The sequence below is a fragment of the Cryptomeria japonica genome, chromosome 6 (genome assembly GCF_030272615.1).
Source record: "Cryptomeria japonica chromosome 6, Sugi_1.0, whole genome shotgun sequence".
Lineage (NCBI taxonomy): Eukaryota > Viridiplantae > Streptophyta > Pinopsida > Cupressales > Cupressaceae > Cryptomeria > Cryptomeria japonica.
The window spans coordinates 167,486,266-167,502,433 of record NC_081410.1 but is presented as its reverse complement, the minus strand read 5'-3'; the positions used below and the strand labels follow the sequence as shown (position 1 = coordinate 167,502,433).

The following is a 16,168-nucleotide window of genomic DNA, read 5'->3' as shown; positions in this document are numbered from 1 at the left end:
AACATCTTTCCAAGGCATTCCAAATAGCTTTTCTCACCCTAGTCTAGGCCTGACTTAGCGCAAAATTTGGAGGATAAGATGGTTTTTAGGATTTTCGCTCTGGACCCTTTGGAAGGGTTAGGAGCGAAAGTCTTATTTTAGGCTTATTTCCTCATCTTTTCAACTCCAATCCACCTCCAAGATCAAGGACACATTGCCTCACTCCTATCTAGGCCATAAAAACCAAAAACTTGACTTGATTTGCAAGGAAAAAAGGGTGATCCTAGGAATTTCTCTCTGGACCCTTTGGAAGGGTCAGGAGCGAAATTCTCATTTTGGCTTCAAAATTTGCATTCTTGGTGACTAAAATCCACTCTAAGGCAATCCAAATGACTTATCTCACCCTTGTCCAGGTTTGACTTTGCTCAAATTTTGGAAGAAAAGATGGTTTTTAAGATTTTCGCTCTGGACCCTTTGGAAGGGTCCGGAGTGAAAATCACTTTTTAGGTTCAATTCCTTCACATTTGATAATTATTGATAAGTCAACGTTATTTCTAAGGACCTCTCCCATCAAAACTCACCTTAGTCAGCACTAGGCTTGGCACAAAATTGGGAAAAAAGGTGGGTTTGAGAAAATTCGCTCTGGACCCTTTGGAAGGGTCAGGAGGAAGGGTCAGGAGCGAAATTCTCATTTTGAGCTCATTTCTTCATATTTGATGACTCTTGACAATTCAAGGACATGCCTAAGGACACCTCTAATCTTGACCCACACTAGACTTGGCATAAATTTGAGGGAAAAGATAGGTTTTGCACAATTTCGTCCTGGACCCTTTGGAAGGGTCAGGAGCGAATTTCATGGTTTGCTTGTTTATCCTCACTCAATTCCATTCTTTTCACTTTGTTTACTTGGACTCTTATCCTTGGATCCCTCTCCCATGCTTGCAACATTTCGCTTGACCTCAAAGTGACTAGAAAAGAGAATTTCGCTAGAAATCATGACCAGGGACAGGACCTATAATGAATTTCGCCTTGGACCCTTTGGAAGGGTCAGGAGCGAAATTCTTCTTCTAGCCCAAAATCATCATTTTTTGAGACAAAAATCCATTCAAGGGCAATCTCAAGGGCTTCTATCATCCTTGTCTAGGCCTGACTTGGCACAAATGTGAAAGGAATAGGTGGATTTAGGATTTTCGCTTTTGACCCTTTGGAAGGAAGGGTCAGGAGCGAAAATCTCATTCTTGACTTGATCCTTCATCTTTTCACCTCCAATCTTCTCTAGAAGGTAACTAAACATCATTCTCATGCAAGGATCAAAGTCTTAAGCCCAAGCAAGGTCAAAAAGGTAGGCTTGTAAGGAATTTTGCTCTGGACCCTTTGGAAGGGTCAGGAGCGAAATTCACCTTCTTGGCTAGAATCCTTCATTTTTTCAAAGCTCTCACACATTTCCAAAGTCCAAAGATGTCCACTCTTCCCCTCAAGATGCCTTGCAACTCAAAATTTGGTCAAACTAGGGAGGAAATGAGCCTTAGGAGGATTTTCGCTCTGGACCCTTTGGAAGGGTCAGGAGCAAAAATTACCATTTGGGCTTGATTGTTCATTTTTTAAACTTCAATTTTCTCCTGGAGGCAAATATAGATAGTTTTCCATCAAAGGAGCAAGGTTTCAAGCCCAAACAAGGTAGCAAATGAGGTTTGTAAGGAATTTCGCTCTGGACCCTTTGGAAGGGTTAGGAGCGAAATTCTCTTTTGGGCTAAAATCTTGATCTTCCAAATCATCCCACTCCCTCTCAAGGCAAGAACATACTAATTCCTCCTTCATCATGCCAACGCCTAGCCAAAACAAAGAAGAAAACAAGAGATATAAGGATTTTCGCTCTGGACCCTTTGGAAGGGTCAGGAGCGAAAATCATGTTTTGAGCTTGATTCTTGACTTTTCCAACTCCAATCGTCTTTGAGAGGCAAACATAGATCCTTTCTCTTGCATCTCCACCAAGATTCTGACTTTGGCTAGATGGAAAATGAGTGCTTTCAAGAATTTCGCTCTGGACTCTTTGGAAGGGTCAGGAGCGAAATTCACTTTTTAGGCTAGAATCCTTCATTTTTTTCACCTCCAATCCTCTCTAGAAGGTAGCTAACATCATTCTTCACCCAAGGGACAAGGTTTGTGGTCTAAGCAAGGTCAAAAAATAGGTGTCTAAGGAATTTCGCTCTAAACCCTTTGGAAGGGTTAGGAGCGAAATTCACCCTCCTGGACAAAATCATCTCTCTTCAACGCTTCAAACATTCTCAAAGGCAAAAAACATGTCCAATCTCCCTTTCATCAAGTCTTGAATGTCAAAATTTGGTCAAACAAGGAAGGGAATGAGGTCTAGGAAGATTTTCGCTCTGGACCCTTTGGAAGGGTCAGGAGCGAAAATCTTATTTTATACTTGATCACTCACTTTTCCAACTCCAAACTACCTCAAGAAGCAAACTTAGATCATTTTCCACCTAAGGAACAAGGATTGGATCCCAAACAAGATAGCAAAAGAGGTTTATAGTGAATTTTGCTCTGGACCCTTTGGAAGGGTCAGGAGCGAAAATCATCCTTGGGCTCAAATCCTGACTTCATTTTGACATTTCCTCATTCAAACAAGTGTTTTTACCTTCATTCAAGCCTAGGAATGTGTTAGTTCTAGGTTTTGGTCAAAGTAGAATATCTTATGGAGAATTTCGCTCTGGACCCTTTGGAAGGGTCAAGAGCGAAATTTGACATTTTGGTCTCTCCGTCAGGATCATTTTATGGAATATAACATTTAAGTATAAGTGACATTTATATCTTTCTTCTTTCTTATACTTTAAGTTATATTCCATATATACTGTCAGGATGTTTGAGAGTGGTTTCGGACCTCAAGGAGTTATATTGCAAAATCTAGTTTTTGGAGGAATCTTCAGTTTTCTAGACTTAGTCAAATTTCATGATCAGGACATTCCAGACAGCCAAATTTCAGGGCATTTGAAGATCAGGATGACATTCCAGACTTCATCACTCACCAACTTGACCTAACTCGGACCTTCAAAGAGGATATTCACTCACCAAGCTTCATGGACCTCCTCGAACTCAAACAAGACACAATTAGCAACGAGAGCAAAACCAAGCCCTAAGGAAGACTATCAAAGAAACCCTAATTTTGGGGCCCCAAAGACTCAACCTAGCTCAAGTAGAGCCTGCTATCCAGGTGATCCCCCTGGTGACACTCGAAAAGCAAAGGCTAACAGACAAAACTCTAAAACCTAGAAAGCAAAACCCCACAAAGCGAAAAAAGCAGGGGTCCCCATTTGCAATGGGGTGATGTTTGAATACGTCACAATAGAACTGTACGTATATGCATTTATTTGCCTCTCTGTATGTTGGATTTTGTGAAAATTGGAAGGCAGGTGGGATGATAGGTGGCGAGCGATGGTGGAAGTCATTTATGGCTCGTTTGAAGTTTGTACGCCAGCCTTTATTACCATCCTTTTGCTTTCGTGGGAAATGGAAACACAAATATCAATAAAATCTTGGGAGGGTATGTTTTGTTTGTTGATGGTGAAGGTGATCATAGCGGTGTTCACAAATGAAGGCGAATTTCAGTTTGAAGGCGTTGAAGCAGTAGATGTCGCTCTGAGGGAAAATCACGCTTGAAAGGATGAAGATTGTTTTTACCAGAGATGACCCCTTTTTTCTTCTGCAAGTTCGCTTAGTGCTTGGCTATGACTATATCCTAGCGAGCCAAAAGTATTGCACGAACACAGGTATAGCGTCCATGTTTTGTGCGTGGGGATTGGAATGCGCTTGTGTTCAAGAGGTGAAGCGAGTGATGGAGAGGTGTGTGAAGCTGAAATGAAGGCAGGGATTGGACATGCTTCTTGAATATGCAGAGTCGAGGCGAGGTTTGCTAACGACATTGGGAGATTGGGTGGCGGTCCTGAGGTACCCTTTGCATGTTCATCCATTCATACTGTGGCGTGCAATGGAGGATGAAAATGCGAGGAGACACGAAGCTATTGAAGGTTGGAGAGCGGTCCAAGATTATGTGAACGACTGGGAATTGGTACTCGCTTCTGGGTTGCCATAGGAGCAAATGGATTTGACCAAACTCAAATTCAAGTTTGTCAACTATTGGAGAGGGGAAAAGTAGCATGGGAGCCGAAGAAGTCGTGCTCAGAGGCTACAATGAGGTGCAGCAAGTAGGGGAGCTGAATCGGCCAAGATAGAAGACAATGGTGCGACGGGTGGCCAAGGTGTCAATAGAACATAATGGCAAGGCAAGGTGAGGCAAGCATGTCAGGGGTAGGGTAATTTGTAAAGATTATTATGTGGGAGCCTTTTTTGTAATTTTCATAATCATGTCGATACTGTGGAGTTTGCATACTATTTTTTTGGATTGCTTAGATGTAGGTGTCGGGGGTCGTATTCAGTATGCCCTCAGGGTATTTTGAAGGTAGGGAGGGGAGGGTATTTTCTGCTTTCGTAGTCATGTCAATATATTTTATATTTTGATGGATTGGGAGATAGTAGGCGGAGGGCAGGAGTTGCCCATTTTGAGTCAATTTTTGATGAAAATGATTTAATTACAGCTTTATTATTATTACTAAAATATATAACATTTTACTGATCCAAAAAAAATAAAATATATTTATTATAATATTATATTATATTATATTATATAATACTATATTAACATAATAATAATGTAATATAATTTATCAAATAATTATCATTATAGTATTTTTTTTGGTAGGTAAATAGCAATAGAGGGGCTGCATTTATTTATTAAAAACGAAAGAGTTTTTACATCTAATCGTGGTGGTAAGCCCTAAGCTACCAAAGCCCATTAATATGCATCGACAAAAACAAATATCGAAACTAGCATAATATCACCACCTGGCACATTAAGCCAAAACCCCTAGTACTCACCAAGCAGACCACACGCATGAACAGGTGTATAAGACAAATAAAATATCTCCTGGTCCAAAATGGTGACAAACCTGTATATTATAATTTAGGAAATTGCGCTGGCTTTTTAGCGCAATTGAAGTTGCATGTTGAATTTGATCTCATTTTTGTTCTCTTTCATTTGAACCATTGTCCATTTTTCACTTGGGGTTCCAGAGTCGAGGTACTCATGCTTCTGTGAGAATCCATTTGCCATCATTGAAGCTTCATCCCCCTTGTTGGAGCTCAAAATTGTAGGTTGTTGAATCCTAAAGGTATGCCAGGCCTTATGATTGGATTTAACACTCAATTCTTGCCAATTGACAGAATTGGTCAACGTGACAGCAATTCCCTACACTTTAGATTTGCAAGACCTAAGTGGGTGCACCTTTTGATTAAGCAGATTTAATCTTTCTTTAAACTATCTTCTATCTCTATTTCAGAATGGCATGAGCTTCTGGAATAGACTAATTTAACTTCTAACCCTACTCCTATCTCCTACTTGCATAAAACTGAAATTGAAAGTAAATATGAATGTAATTGCTTCAACTGATTATATTTTAAATGAATGACCAGTGCCTTCTCCTTGCTGGGCGATAGAGTCACCTTCCTTCTAGATCTTCACGTATAACTCTATGAGACAATTTTTAAATTCACCCTTGATGAATTTGTCAACTAATCTAACTCACAATATTACTTGAATTACTCTTTCCACAACAACCAGTTTGATTGATTTTAACTTTCTTTGAAAGGTCAATCAGCAAGAACACAAGGACATCGAACTCACAAATGTTACTTGTTTTATCAAACTGCTATGAAAATAAATAATTCTTTCACAAGTAGATTGAAGATAACATTCATTTACTGCAAATGAAATCACGGAGAACTGATCTTGAATAAAGAGTATCACAACACAATTGAAGAGAAAACACTGATTCTATTACTGAAATAAAGTCTTTTTTGCTGAAAGTATAAAAGTTGTCTATCATGATGCTTTTCAAATGATTACATAACATACTTATAATAAAGCGAGGGGTCATGCCCCTTCAAAGAGTCTTTTGGATCTTAAACAACATATAAACTAACTTAACAACTAAGGACTCCTAGGATCTAATTAAGCACATATGCACTTTCGTTAAATGATCAGCATATCTTTGGCTCAAGTAAGTGTCAGAGTCTTGCAAAGTGCTCCTTGCCACGTTCTCTGCAATGATCATCTCCTCCATATCGTGGTTGACTATATATGGATCTCCTCTCTTGGCTGCTTTTAAAGCATCGTGCAGGTACTTCTGGCAATCTTGGATCCATCTGATTTGATCCTTTAATTGTTTGTCCCCAATTAACAAAGGTGGTTTGCCTTTTCCTTCAGCAAAGATAAAATACCTTGCTTCTTCAATTAGTTCTTCTGCATACATGTTATGATCTTTTATTAAACCCTCAATATCTCACACAACAGTGGCATCCAGGTTGCTTCTCTGTATCTCATCAAGTTTTTCCTTTAACCGGCCTTCCAATCTCTCATGTTCTGCAATGGTAGATTGGCTCTTTGAGCAGGTAGTCCAACACTTATCCATCCCTGTCATCATAGTAGTAAATCTCTTTTGGATGAGTGTTGACATAATATCAAACTTTACATTTGCCAATTGGCTCTATGACTACTGGTTTTCCACTTTGAGTTTATTATATTTGTCCTTAGGTTGGGAGCTTTCTCCTTGAGTGAGCATAGGTGTTCGGCCGGTGGTATTCATTATGTCTTTTAAATATTCAATTTCTTTAACAAGTTTGCTATTCATAAGCTTATATGCATTGTTTTCCTTCACTAGCAATTGGATCTGAGCCTTATTTAATTTAGCCACATTGATGCCCAGATCTGCTGTAATCACAGGGTCGGTTTCACCCACTTTGAAGGTCATCACATGCCCAAATGCTTTCTCAGTGTCAACAATCATGGGATTTTTGTTGGGCGGATAGAGTGCCCAAATCAAGAGTAGATTCTCATCTGGATTAAACCCAGACCCCATAAAGACCTGTGTAACACCTGCAGAACTCAATTTATGCTTGGCATCACTGTTATGAAGGAAACTGTCAAAAACCAGTGCAGATTTAAGGTCCCACCTAGGGAAGATTAGAATACTTGCATCCTCTAAAAGTTTTCTTCCCTTCTTAGGGCTCATGGTCTCCATCTCATGGTCAATATCCATCTTTAAAATTCCAATGAACTTAATTTCATTGTTGTCTGAAATAGTATCAACTGTTTCTCTTAAAGCTTTTCGTTTCAATTTATACAGAAAAGATTTGAACTTAGGAGTTTTGATGAATTGATCATCATAAATAAACAAGTTAAAGGCCAACTGTCTAGTATCCTCCTCAACAGGCTCCTCAACTCCTTGCTCCCTTCTCATGGGCTGGAAAGCCTCAATTCTGATAGTTGGAATTTTATTGGGTTGAGGATATGGATCTTCTTCATCAGATGATTCCTCACTTGTAGAGGAGAGAAATTGTGTGCATTGTATCTCTCTCATTTTTGCCTCGATGTCCATATTATAACTTTCTATGGCTTTGATTGCATCCATCTCATCTAAGTTTTTGATCACATCCTCCTCAGGGTAGGGTTTGTGGGTATATCCATTGAGCTTTTGCATTTTCTTGACATGGTCAATAAATCCTTCTGGATCAAACCTTGCCCTTGGTGCTGCTCTGCTCACGTTATAGTGCATCAATTTTTTCCAAAATCTAATCATACCCTTCCTTTGCAAGTACAGTAAAATCATCAAAACATTAAGTTGCTGGCATAAAAGATTGTTTTTCATAAGATTTTAAATGCATAACATTAGAAAAATCTAACTGCCTTACTATCTCAAGATAGGCAATTCTGTCAGGAACAGTTTTAGGGAGTATAAAAGGGGTGTTTTTAAACCCGTAAACTCTGATAATGGTGGCATCTGAATAGCAATACCAGTCTCCCCAATTATGTTCTACTGTCTCAGGGCCACCAAAATCCTTTGGTCTCAAGAACCTTTAATCTCTTCTGATAAAGAATAATCACATGGTTGATTGAACACTTTAAAAATAGTTTTCACAAAATATTCCTCGAAGTAAGCATAATTTGACTTGGCAAACCTGCTATCCCAAATGGATGTCCATAATTGGATTGGTAGAGGCTCACCTTCTTGATCAAGCTGCCTTTTTTTCAATTCATCTGGCCACATACCCTTTTCATGTCCATAATACAAAACCATATGCATGAGGATTGAATAATGCTTGAGATATACTTTGGAAGAGTTATTCTTGGTTGCCACAAGGGCTAGGTCATTCAGTCGGTGATCACAGTTGCATAATCGAAATTTCTAGGGTTGTGGCCCTAGATATCTGCAACAATTACCATAGGCTCAATTATCATAAACTATGGGACCTCTAATTCCAGTACTTGTCCAGTAGAATAATAAGTATATTTGAAATAATTCTCAAATAGATTTATGTTGAATGGTGGTCCATCATCATCTTCTAGAGACATTGGATTCCTATCCACCTTAGGTCTGTACAGTGGCAATCTCCAACCTCTGTAAGTATTGTCTAGCCTCCAATACTCCTTGTTTAAATCCTCATATACAATCTGGTAATCATGTACATCCTCAAACCCAAAGACCTCCTCTACTGCTTCCTTAGACAGATGCACAAAGGGGTTTCCTTGTAAATCACATATGACTTTGAGGTTTGGATTATAGTATCTGGCCAAAAGCTTGACCAATTCCACATTTACGAATACATTTGGAACAATTATCTTCCCTAGGTTCATTCTCCAAGGGTTACATATGGGTTCATGTGTGGTTCTCCTTTGGTAATGGAAGAAGAACAATTCATAACCCTGAATATTAGTCCATACATCCCCTACATTTTGATATTTGTCTTCAAATTTGCTAGCACTAGGGTCCAATTGGATTGATCTTCTAGCTTTTATTCCTGGACCAGGGAATTGGTCAATTAAATCTTGACACAATCTCCGTTCTTCAACCACTTCTTCTAATTCAACAACCTCTGTTTGTTTTTGAGGCTTCTCCTTCTGTGTTTTTTGTTTCTTGCCTTTGGTTTTACTGGTTTCCCCCTTTTGTTTCTTTCCCTTTGATGTGGTAGGGCTATCCATTCTTAAATGACAAAATGCAAATTGAAATGAATTTTGCCGAGTCACGAAAGAAAACCACAATTGCTTACTTGTCACTGCCTGAGTATTTTGGTTTGTTCTTCTACCTTGATCGCTTGTGATAGTTCGCTAGTATGCTTCAGGCTGAAATGTCTGCAATAAACTTTCACAGAGCGCTCCTGTTGTGCAACATTAATGTTGTCTTCGACGATTAATGCCTCAATAAATTTTGAAAATCAAACCATCTAACTGATGTGAGAATTTCTTTTTTCGGTGTGACACTATTTGCTTTCATATCTCCAAGACTTGAGTTATATGTTGTCGATGGGAAATGTCTTTTGGTCGTCTTGCTTCGATTTGGGCTGATCTTGCCTATTTGGGTGGAGGTTTGAGGTATATATTGTCGATGGGAAATGTCTTTTGGTCGTCTTGCTTCGAAATCGAGCTAACTCTAAATGTTTCCTCCCGATTTGAGTTAGTCTGGCCAATGAAGAGAATCCTCCATTTGATCTTTTAGGGGAGACAAACGGATTTCTTACCGATGTATTTAACTTCTTCGTCTATTAGGGTGAGTTTCTTAGTCTGTCAGTCTTTCAGGGTTTCATCCCGATAGTATTGTTCTCGCCGATCTACCTAGCTTGTCTCATTGTTTGCATCGGGGTGAGTCAGCCCGATACGTCTTTATGTAGTTGCATCGGGATGACCTTCATTGCTTGGCTAACTTCTGGAATCTCACTCTGACATCATAACTCCTGCCAATGTCAAATTCATCGACCAAACTCTTCCCGATAGTCTTCTGCTTGTAGGTATGTATCGGTATGACATATAGAATCGGGTTGATTGTTTTATGCTCATTCCGACAAGGGTTATCTCACCGTTATAATGTCTATTTGTTGATCGGTAAGTCTCTTTCGGATGACAACACAAGTCTTCTTTCACAATAGGATCTCCTATCGGTGTAACATGATGGTGCCTTTCCGACAGGTGCCTATAATGCCAGTTTGAAGAATTCTAGTCTGATCGGTATGATTTAATGGGGTCTTGCCGATTTACTTGTTTTGAGGTGTTTTTGTTAAAATGAAATGTTGGGTCTATTTATCAAACAAATTGCTTGTATTTTGACAACTTTGAATGTATCTAGGCAATACCACTAAGGTCTATGGGGATCAAAGTGCATGACAATGGAGATTCTAAGCCTATATGACAATCTTTACATAGGGAGATCACTTCATTTTTTCTAGGTGCTAACAGTCCCCTCATAGCTATATGTTGGGCTCTACCCTTGTCGGAGCCCATTTACTCCACATATGACACATTTGTTGAACTTGTAACAATAATAACTCCAGCTGATAAGTAAATAAACCATTCTTCTCAAACTAGTATCATGGATTCAAGAATAATTGTCAGCATTGTAGGGAGTGTTTTCCAGGTTGATGGAATATAAGGATTTGATTGATGGTAACGGTTAGGAAAAATGACTACTTGAAAATCCTAAGGAGTACCTTAATTCTACCAAAATTAATGGTTCCAACAATGGCTCTATCTGGGGATGTATACCCCTAGCAGGTATAGCAAGAATCTAGTTTTCTCTGAGAAAGAAACTAAAGGACAACTTTGCAAGAAAATGGAATGGTATAATATACGGGGATAAAACCTAAACTACTACACATGGATAATAATCAAGAGAAAAATCTCTTCAAGAATTGTCCATGTGCTGGCAATTCCATGTGTTCACCTTCCATATTTTGTAATAAATATGAGTATGCTCCATTCTTTCCAGTGATGACATAAGGACCAACCCACAAGGATTCAAACTTGCCATGCTTCCCCTTGTCTTGAGCTCTAGCATTCCACATAAGAATTATTTCTCCTTCCTAAAACGTCCTATCTTTAGCTTGCTTATCATATAAGTGCTTTGCCTTTTGTTGCATCTTGATATTCTGTTTCTGTGCTTCATTTCTAATCTCATCCAGTTCTACTAGCTGCTCAATCCTTGCTTCCATTGGTTTAGGGATATCCAAACCTTCCTCAGTTATAAGTTTGTGTACAAGCAAGAGGTTGTTTAGGGGCATCCTGGCTTGTGTAGCATAAACTGATTCAAATGGTGACTTTCCTGTAGCCTTTTTAATAGTGATCCCATCTGCCCATAATGCAAGTCTTAATTTCGAATCCCAAGATCTCTTATTCTTACCCAACATTTTCTTAATTATCTTCAGGATATTTTTATTGCTCGATTCAGCCTGTCCATTTGCTTGAGGATGATAAGGTGATGAATACAAAATATCAATCCCATAGCTACCGCAAAATGAAGTGAACTCATTTGAACGAAAACTCATTCCATTGTCCACTGTGATTTTGGCAGGTACTCCATATCTGGTTATTATATGATCCTCCATGAATTTTGACACCACCTTGCTTGTAGCCTGCTTAGTTGGTATTGCTTCCAATCAGTGGCAACTAAAATCCATCGATGTCCTCCACTGGACCTATCTGAGATTTCTCTTATGAAATCCATTCCCCATTGACTGAAAGGTGCTTCTCTGTGTACTGGTCTTAAGGGTAGTGCTCCCTGGTATTTTAATTTTCTTGAGAATCTCTGACAAGGTTCACATTTTCTTACATAGTTATATGCATCATTGAAAACACTAGGCCCTTAATACCCAGATCTAAGTATCTTGTGAGCTGTGGTTTTGGTAGAAAAATGTCCTCCACAAACACCAAAATGCATCTCCTCCAAAACCTTTCTTGATTGATATTCATCCAAACATAGGAGCAACAATCCATCCTTGTTTTTCCAGTACAAATCCCCTTCAAGTATCACATATTTTGAAGCTTGTAGTTTTAATGTTCTTTTCTAATTTTCAGTCATCCCTTCTGGACACTTCATGTTTTTCAAGAAATATACTGTCTGTGTACCACGGTGTTCTTTCAATGCTCAGGATGGTGTCTTTTAATTCCACATTATTTACTTGTGGTGCCCCCAGATTTCATTCTGTCATTAGCTTGGCCAATCCTTGCCCCCTGATTAGCTTAGTGATTTAGATAGATATCTATATTTAACTCCTGGATCTGATTTATCCACCTGCATCTTCTTCCGGTTACTTCTCTTCGTCTGAAAATATCTTTCACTGCTGCATTTAGGACATAAGCAATTATCTCTGCACCAACTAAATATGGTCTGAAATTCTTTACTGCCTTTACCAGAGCATATGCATGCTCTTCATTTATGTCATATTTCAATTCAGCATCTTGGAGAGATTTGCTAAAGAAAGCTATGGGCTGTTCATGTCCCTCATCATTTTTCTCGTTCTCTGGATGGTACCCTTGAAATATGTGCTACATTGGATCATGGTTATTAATGGAATTGTCAAACATGTTGGTAGGGTGATGGTAAAGAGAAACGAAATGTATGATAGGATGGAATGGGAAAAGGATTTATGCAGAGGATTGGATCTGAGGGATGGAACGATGAAAAACATATGTTGGATAATGGATAGGATGTTGGAAGATTTGTGCAAGGATGGATGGAAATGTCTTCTAGATTAATCTTGGGACACAACTTGAGAGGCAGTGGAGTGATTTTTCTTTTTAGTTAATGGGCCTTTGTGGCCTTTTGGATATTGCTTTTTTGAATTTTCTTTTGGATCAAAATTTTCTTTGTTTTTACATGTCTTTTATATGAGACATGCTGATCTTTTGATGGATATGGATTTTTGGACTTATGGATTTTATGCTTGGCATCCAAATTGCTTCCAAAGGGAATGAGATTCATGGATGAATAGGAATGATATGGAGGTTTTTTGGATGGGTTGATGTAGGTAGATGGTTGGAAGGTGCTCAAAGATGTGTTCCCTTGCTGATCTTGATTTATGACAGGGGAATTGGATTGTGAGCTAGGGGTCATATGAATAGTAGATGGAGGGATGTAGGGTCCTAAAATAGATGGAAGGAAGGCTTTGATTTTGGGATATAAGAACCCAAAATGGATTCAGAGGATAGAGATTGTGTATGCTTGGATTTAGATGAATGAATGTGGGATTTAGTAGGGACACCAATGTTTTGAGAGTGAGTTATGTAGCCAAGACCATGATAATTGAGATTTGCTTTGATATGAAGGGGTTCTAACATACCTTGTTCATGTAGGCCTAACCCTTTGCCTTGATAATGGATTTTTTTACAAATTTTTTTAGCAATGGGATACGTGTTTCTTTTAAAACAAGATGGAGTCCATTTTGAGGAGGATATGGTATGGAAGGAATGACAGTATCATGAAGTAGACCAGCTCAAATGAAAGTGGAGGAACCCATTTGATACGTAGGGGGTTCATGACTAGCTTTTATAGGTGTGATGGGATCTTGAGGTGAATTAGGATCATGAGGGGGATTAGGACAAGGAGACGAAGGGATACCTCGATCTTGACTTGGAGGAGGATCATTGGAGTTTGTGCTTTTCTCTTGATTTTGAATTGGATTATTGAAGGGGATGGAAGGGATATCATGATCTTGCTTAGGAGGTGGGTGTTGAATGGGACTTGGAAGAACACTTTTCTCTTGAGATGGAAGGGGATAATTGCGAATGGGATACAAAAGGATGAGGGGATCATCATAAGATTCTTGACAGGTGGGATCTTGATAAAAAATTGGATTAGATTGGAGAGTCATGGTATCTTGTTTTTGATTTATACTCGGACTCATTTCTTCTGACTTTCGATTATCCTCTTGACACGGGGTAGGAGTTTGGATATGTATGGAGGATTCTTGGAAGGATTCAACACTTTGACATTATAAAAATGGATTTTTAATGAGACTCTTTGGAGTAGGTTTGACTGGGAATTGGATCTAGGATTCCTGAATTGCACAAGGGTTTGGTATAAAGAAATGGATTAGCTTGGATTTCTACCGTGGAAGAACCTCTAACCACTTAGCCAATTTTCTGATTTTGATTTCGTGGAACCGACTGAAATAATGGGAGGGGAACACAGCCCAGAGCTCATTACAAATGATGATCCTTATTATATTTCTCATATCGGATATTGATGAATGATCATACTCCATAGGCACAGAAGGAAGGGACTTGTAGTGAAAAATGACAAACACAAAATTGAGCTCCAACAGATTCCAAGATGCCCTTTTTTCTCTTTAATAGATTTCTGATGTTGATTATTGGATGCATTCTATCTTCTGTTAAGTGGGGTTCAGTATTGTTGACATGGCAAGGATTTTTCTCATAACTGTTAGTCAGGGATGTTGTCATGGCACCAGTCAGCTATTTCCATGATGATTGCTAATATAATTCAGTCAGAAATGCTCAGTTTGACAGAGAAAGTAGCATGGTTGTATTTGATCATTTTTTTTTCTTGAATGCTAGAGAATGATGTTTTAAATAAATTATTATGTCATGAGCATGATGGTGATATGAATAATGTGGCAAAATGATATTATTCTTTCCGTTTTACAACATTTTATTGGGCTTGATATCTCACATGTCCATGGTGGTTTCTATATGATGTTTGGACCTAGCCAATGCCATAACATCTAACTGTTAATTGGCATTTGAGATTTTCATTGTAAGGTTGCAGGCTTGCCTAAAATGTTCAAATCATGGAATTATTGAATACAACGTTTTAAGTGTATTACATGCCTATGTTTCATAACTAAGTTTTCTGTTGCATTGCTGTCATCTTTTATGTAGCTCGTTTGCCCAAGGGTTGTAATTTGGGGTTCATATTTTGATCTCACATTGGGCTAGGTATGCATGGTGCAAATATATTTACACTTTGTAGGACTGCATTTTGCATACATCTATAATGGTTGTAATGCTTAGATTTTGAACCAAAAGGCCTGAGCTATACGCTGTAGGCAGATAGTAATATACATCAGCCTGATCAAAATAGATGTTGTCATTCTTATAAATCTATCTAGGAGAGTCAAACATCTGTAGAAATTTGTCCAATTTTGGGGTAAATTCTGAGTAGAAGAAATTGTTTTAAGCAAGTATCCTTTGAAGCTAACGTGTGGCAGTTAGAACAATATCTGGTTTCTGTATTTTCTATATTCAGTCAACAGTCATGTGAAGTTTATTTGCTCTATTATTCATAAAATATCCTCTGTAGAGTCAGTTACATTAAATGCCCATGGATATATTGCATTTTATGTAGTTATCTGCACTATTTTGGAATAAAACTTTCCATTATTTAGATAATCTTCACATTTGACAAATGCAATATGCCATAATTTAGTATCTGGTTTTGCTAGATTGCTGAAAGACGTTAAACTTCAAGGTTCCTTATTTTAATGTAAAGGCCTAGCTGCATTCATTAAAAACAATATTGAAGAGATATACGATACTTTTAACAGTTGTCAATCGTACACCATACAGGTTTCTCTTTCCATTTGAGACGGCATCACTATGAAGATAATCCAGGTGAAAATGGGGAACTCATGTATCAGGTGGTCTCATTAGGAACATTGCACAAGATAGTGCCAGACTGGATGAAGGAAGAAATTATCTTCACTATAGCTCAAGTGGATGTGTTCTTTAACAGATTATTGCAGGTCACTAATGGGCATGACTTTCGTGTACTGTGATGAGGTCATTCTGACTTCACTTGCATTTGTGATTATTTATTCAACATATTTATTCAGCCTGTTAGATCTATGACTATTTTGATCGTTATCATCTGTAACTGTAATGAGTGAAGGCAGAATTTCAGAGATTTCCGTTTTGTTGTAGCAGTCTTTTTAACAGATCAACACTTGAGATATGTAACATGGTATAGGTTGGTATCGTTTTCTTTTATTGATCTACCTTTGTGCTCTTGCTGCACAGAAAAGCATATTGCTTTGATTTTTCTACAGCTGTTTCTTCGTCATTTCAGATTCTGTCCATATGCAATTAATTATACAATTTTATTAACATTCGATTTTTTTTTGACAAAAAACAATTCTAGAATCTGTCCTTTTGTGTGCCTGTTTGTTGAATATTACCCTTTATCTGCAATTACTGCATACTGACAGTCCACTTTCTATTGTTTTATTTGTTCTTTCTTCATATATGCTTTATGTTGTTCATCCAATTCCTCAAATAGTTGGGGTA

At 38.3% G+C, this 16,168-nt stretch overlaps 1 protein-coding gene across 1 annotated transcript in view; it reads left to right on the top strand.

Annotated features, from left to right (window-relative positions):
* The window catches only part of LOC131033295 (uncharacterized), a 76,646-nt gene extending 60,719 nt beyond the window's left edge, over positions 1-15,927 (top strand). The window contains exon 9 of the mRNA XM_057964480.2: positions 15,452-15,927. Coding sequence (XP_057820463.1) covers positions 15,452-15,660 — 209 coding nt within the window. The 3' untranslated portion in view covers positions 15,661-15,927. The remainder of the gene's footprint in view (positions 1-15,451) is intronic.
* Positions 15,928-16,168: the final 241 nt, after the last annotated feature.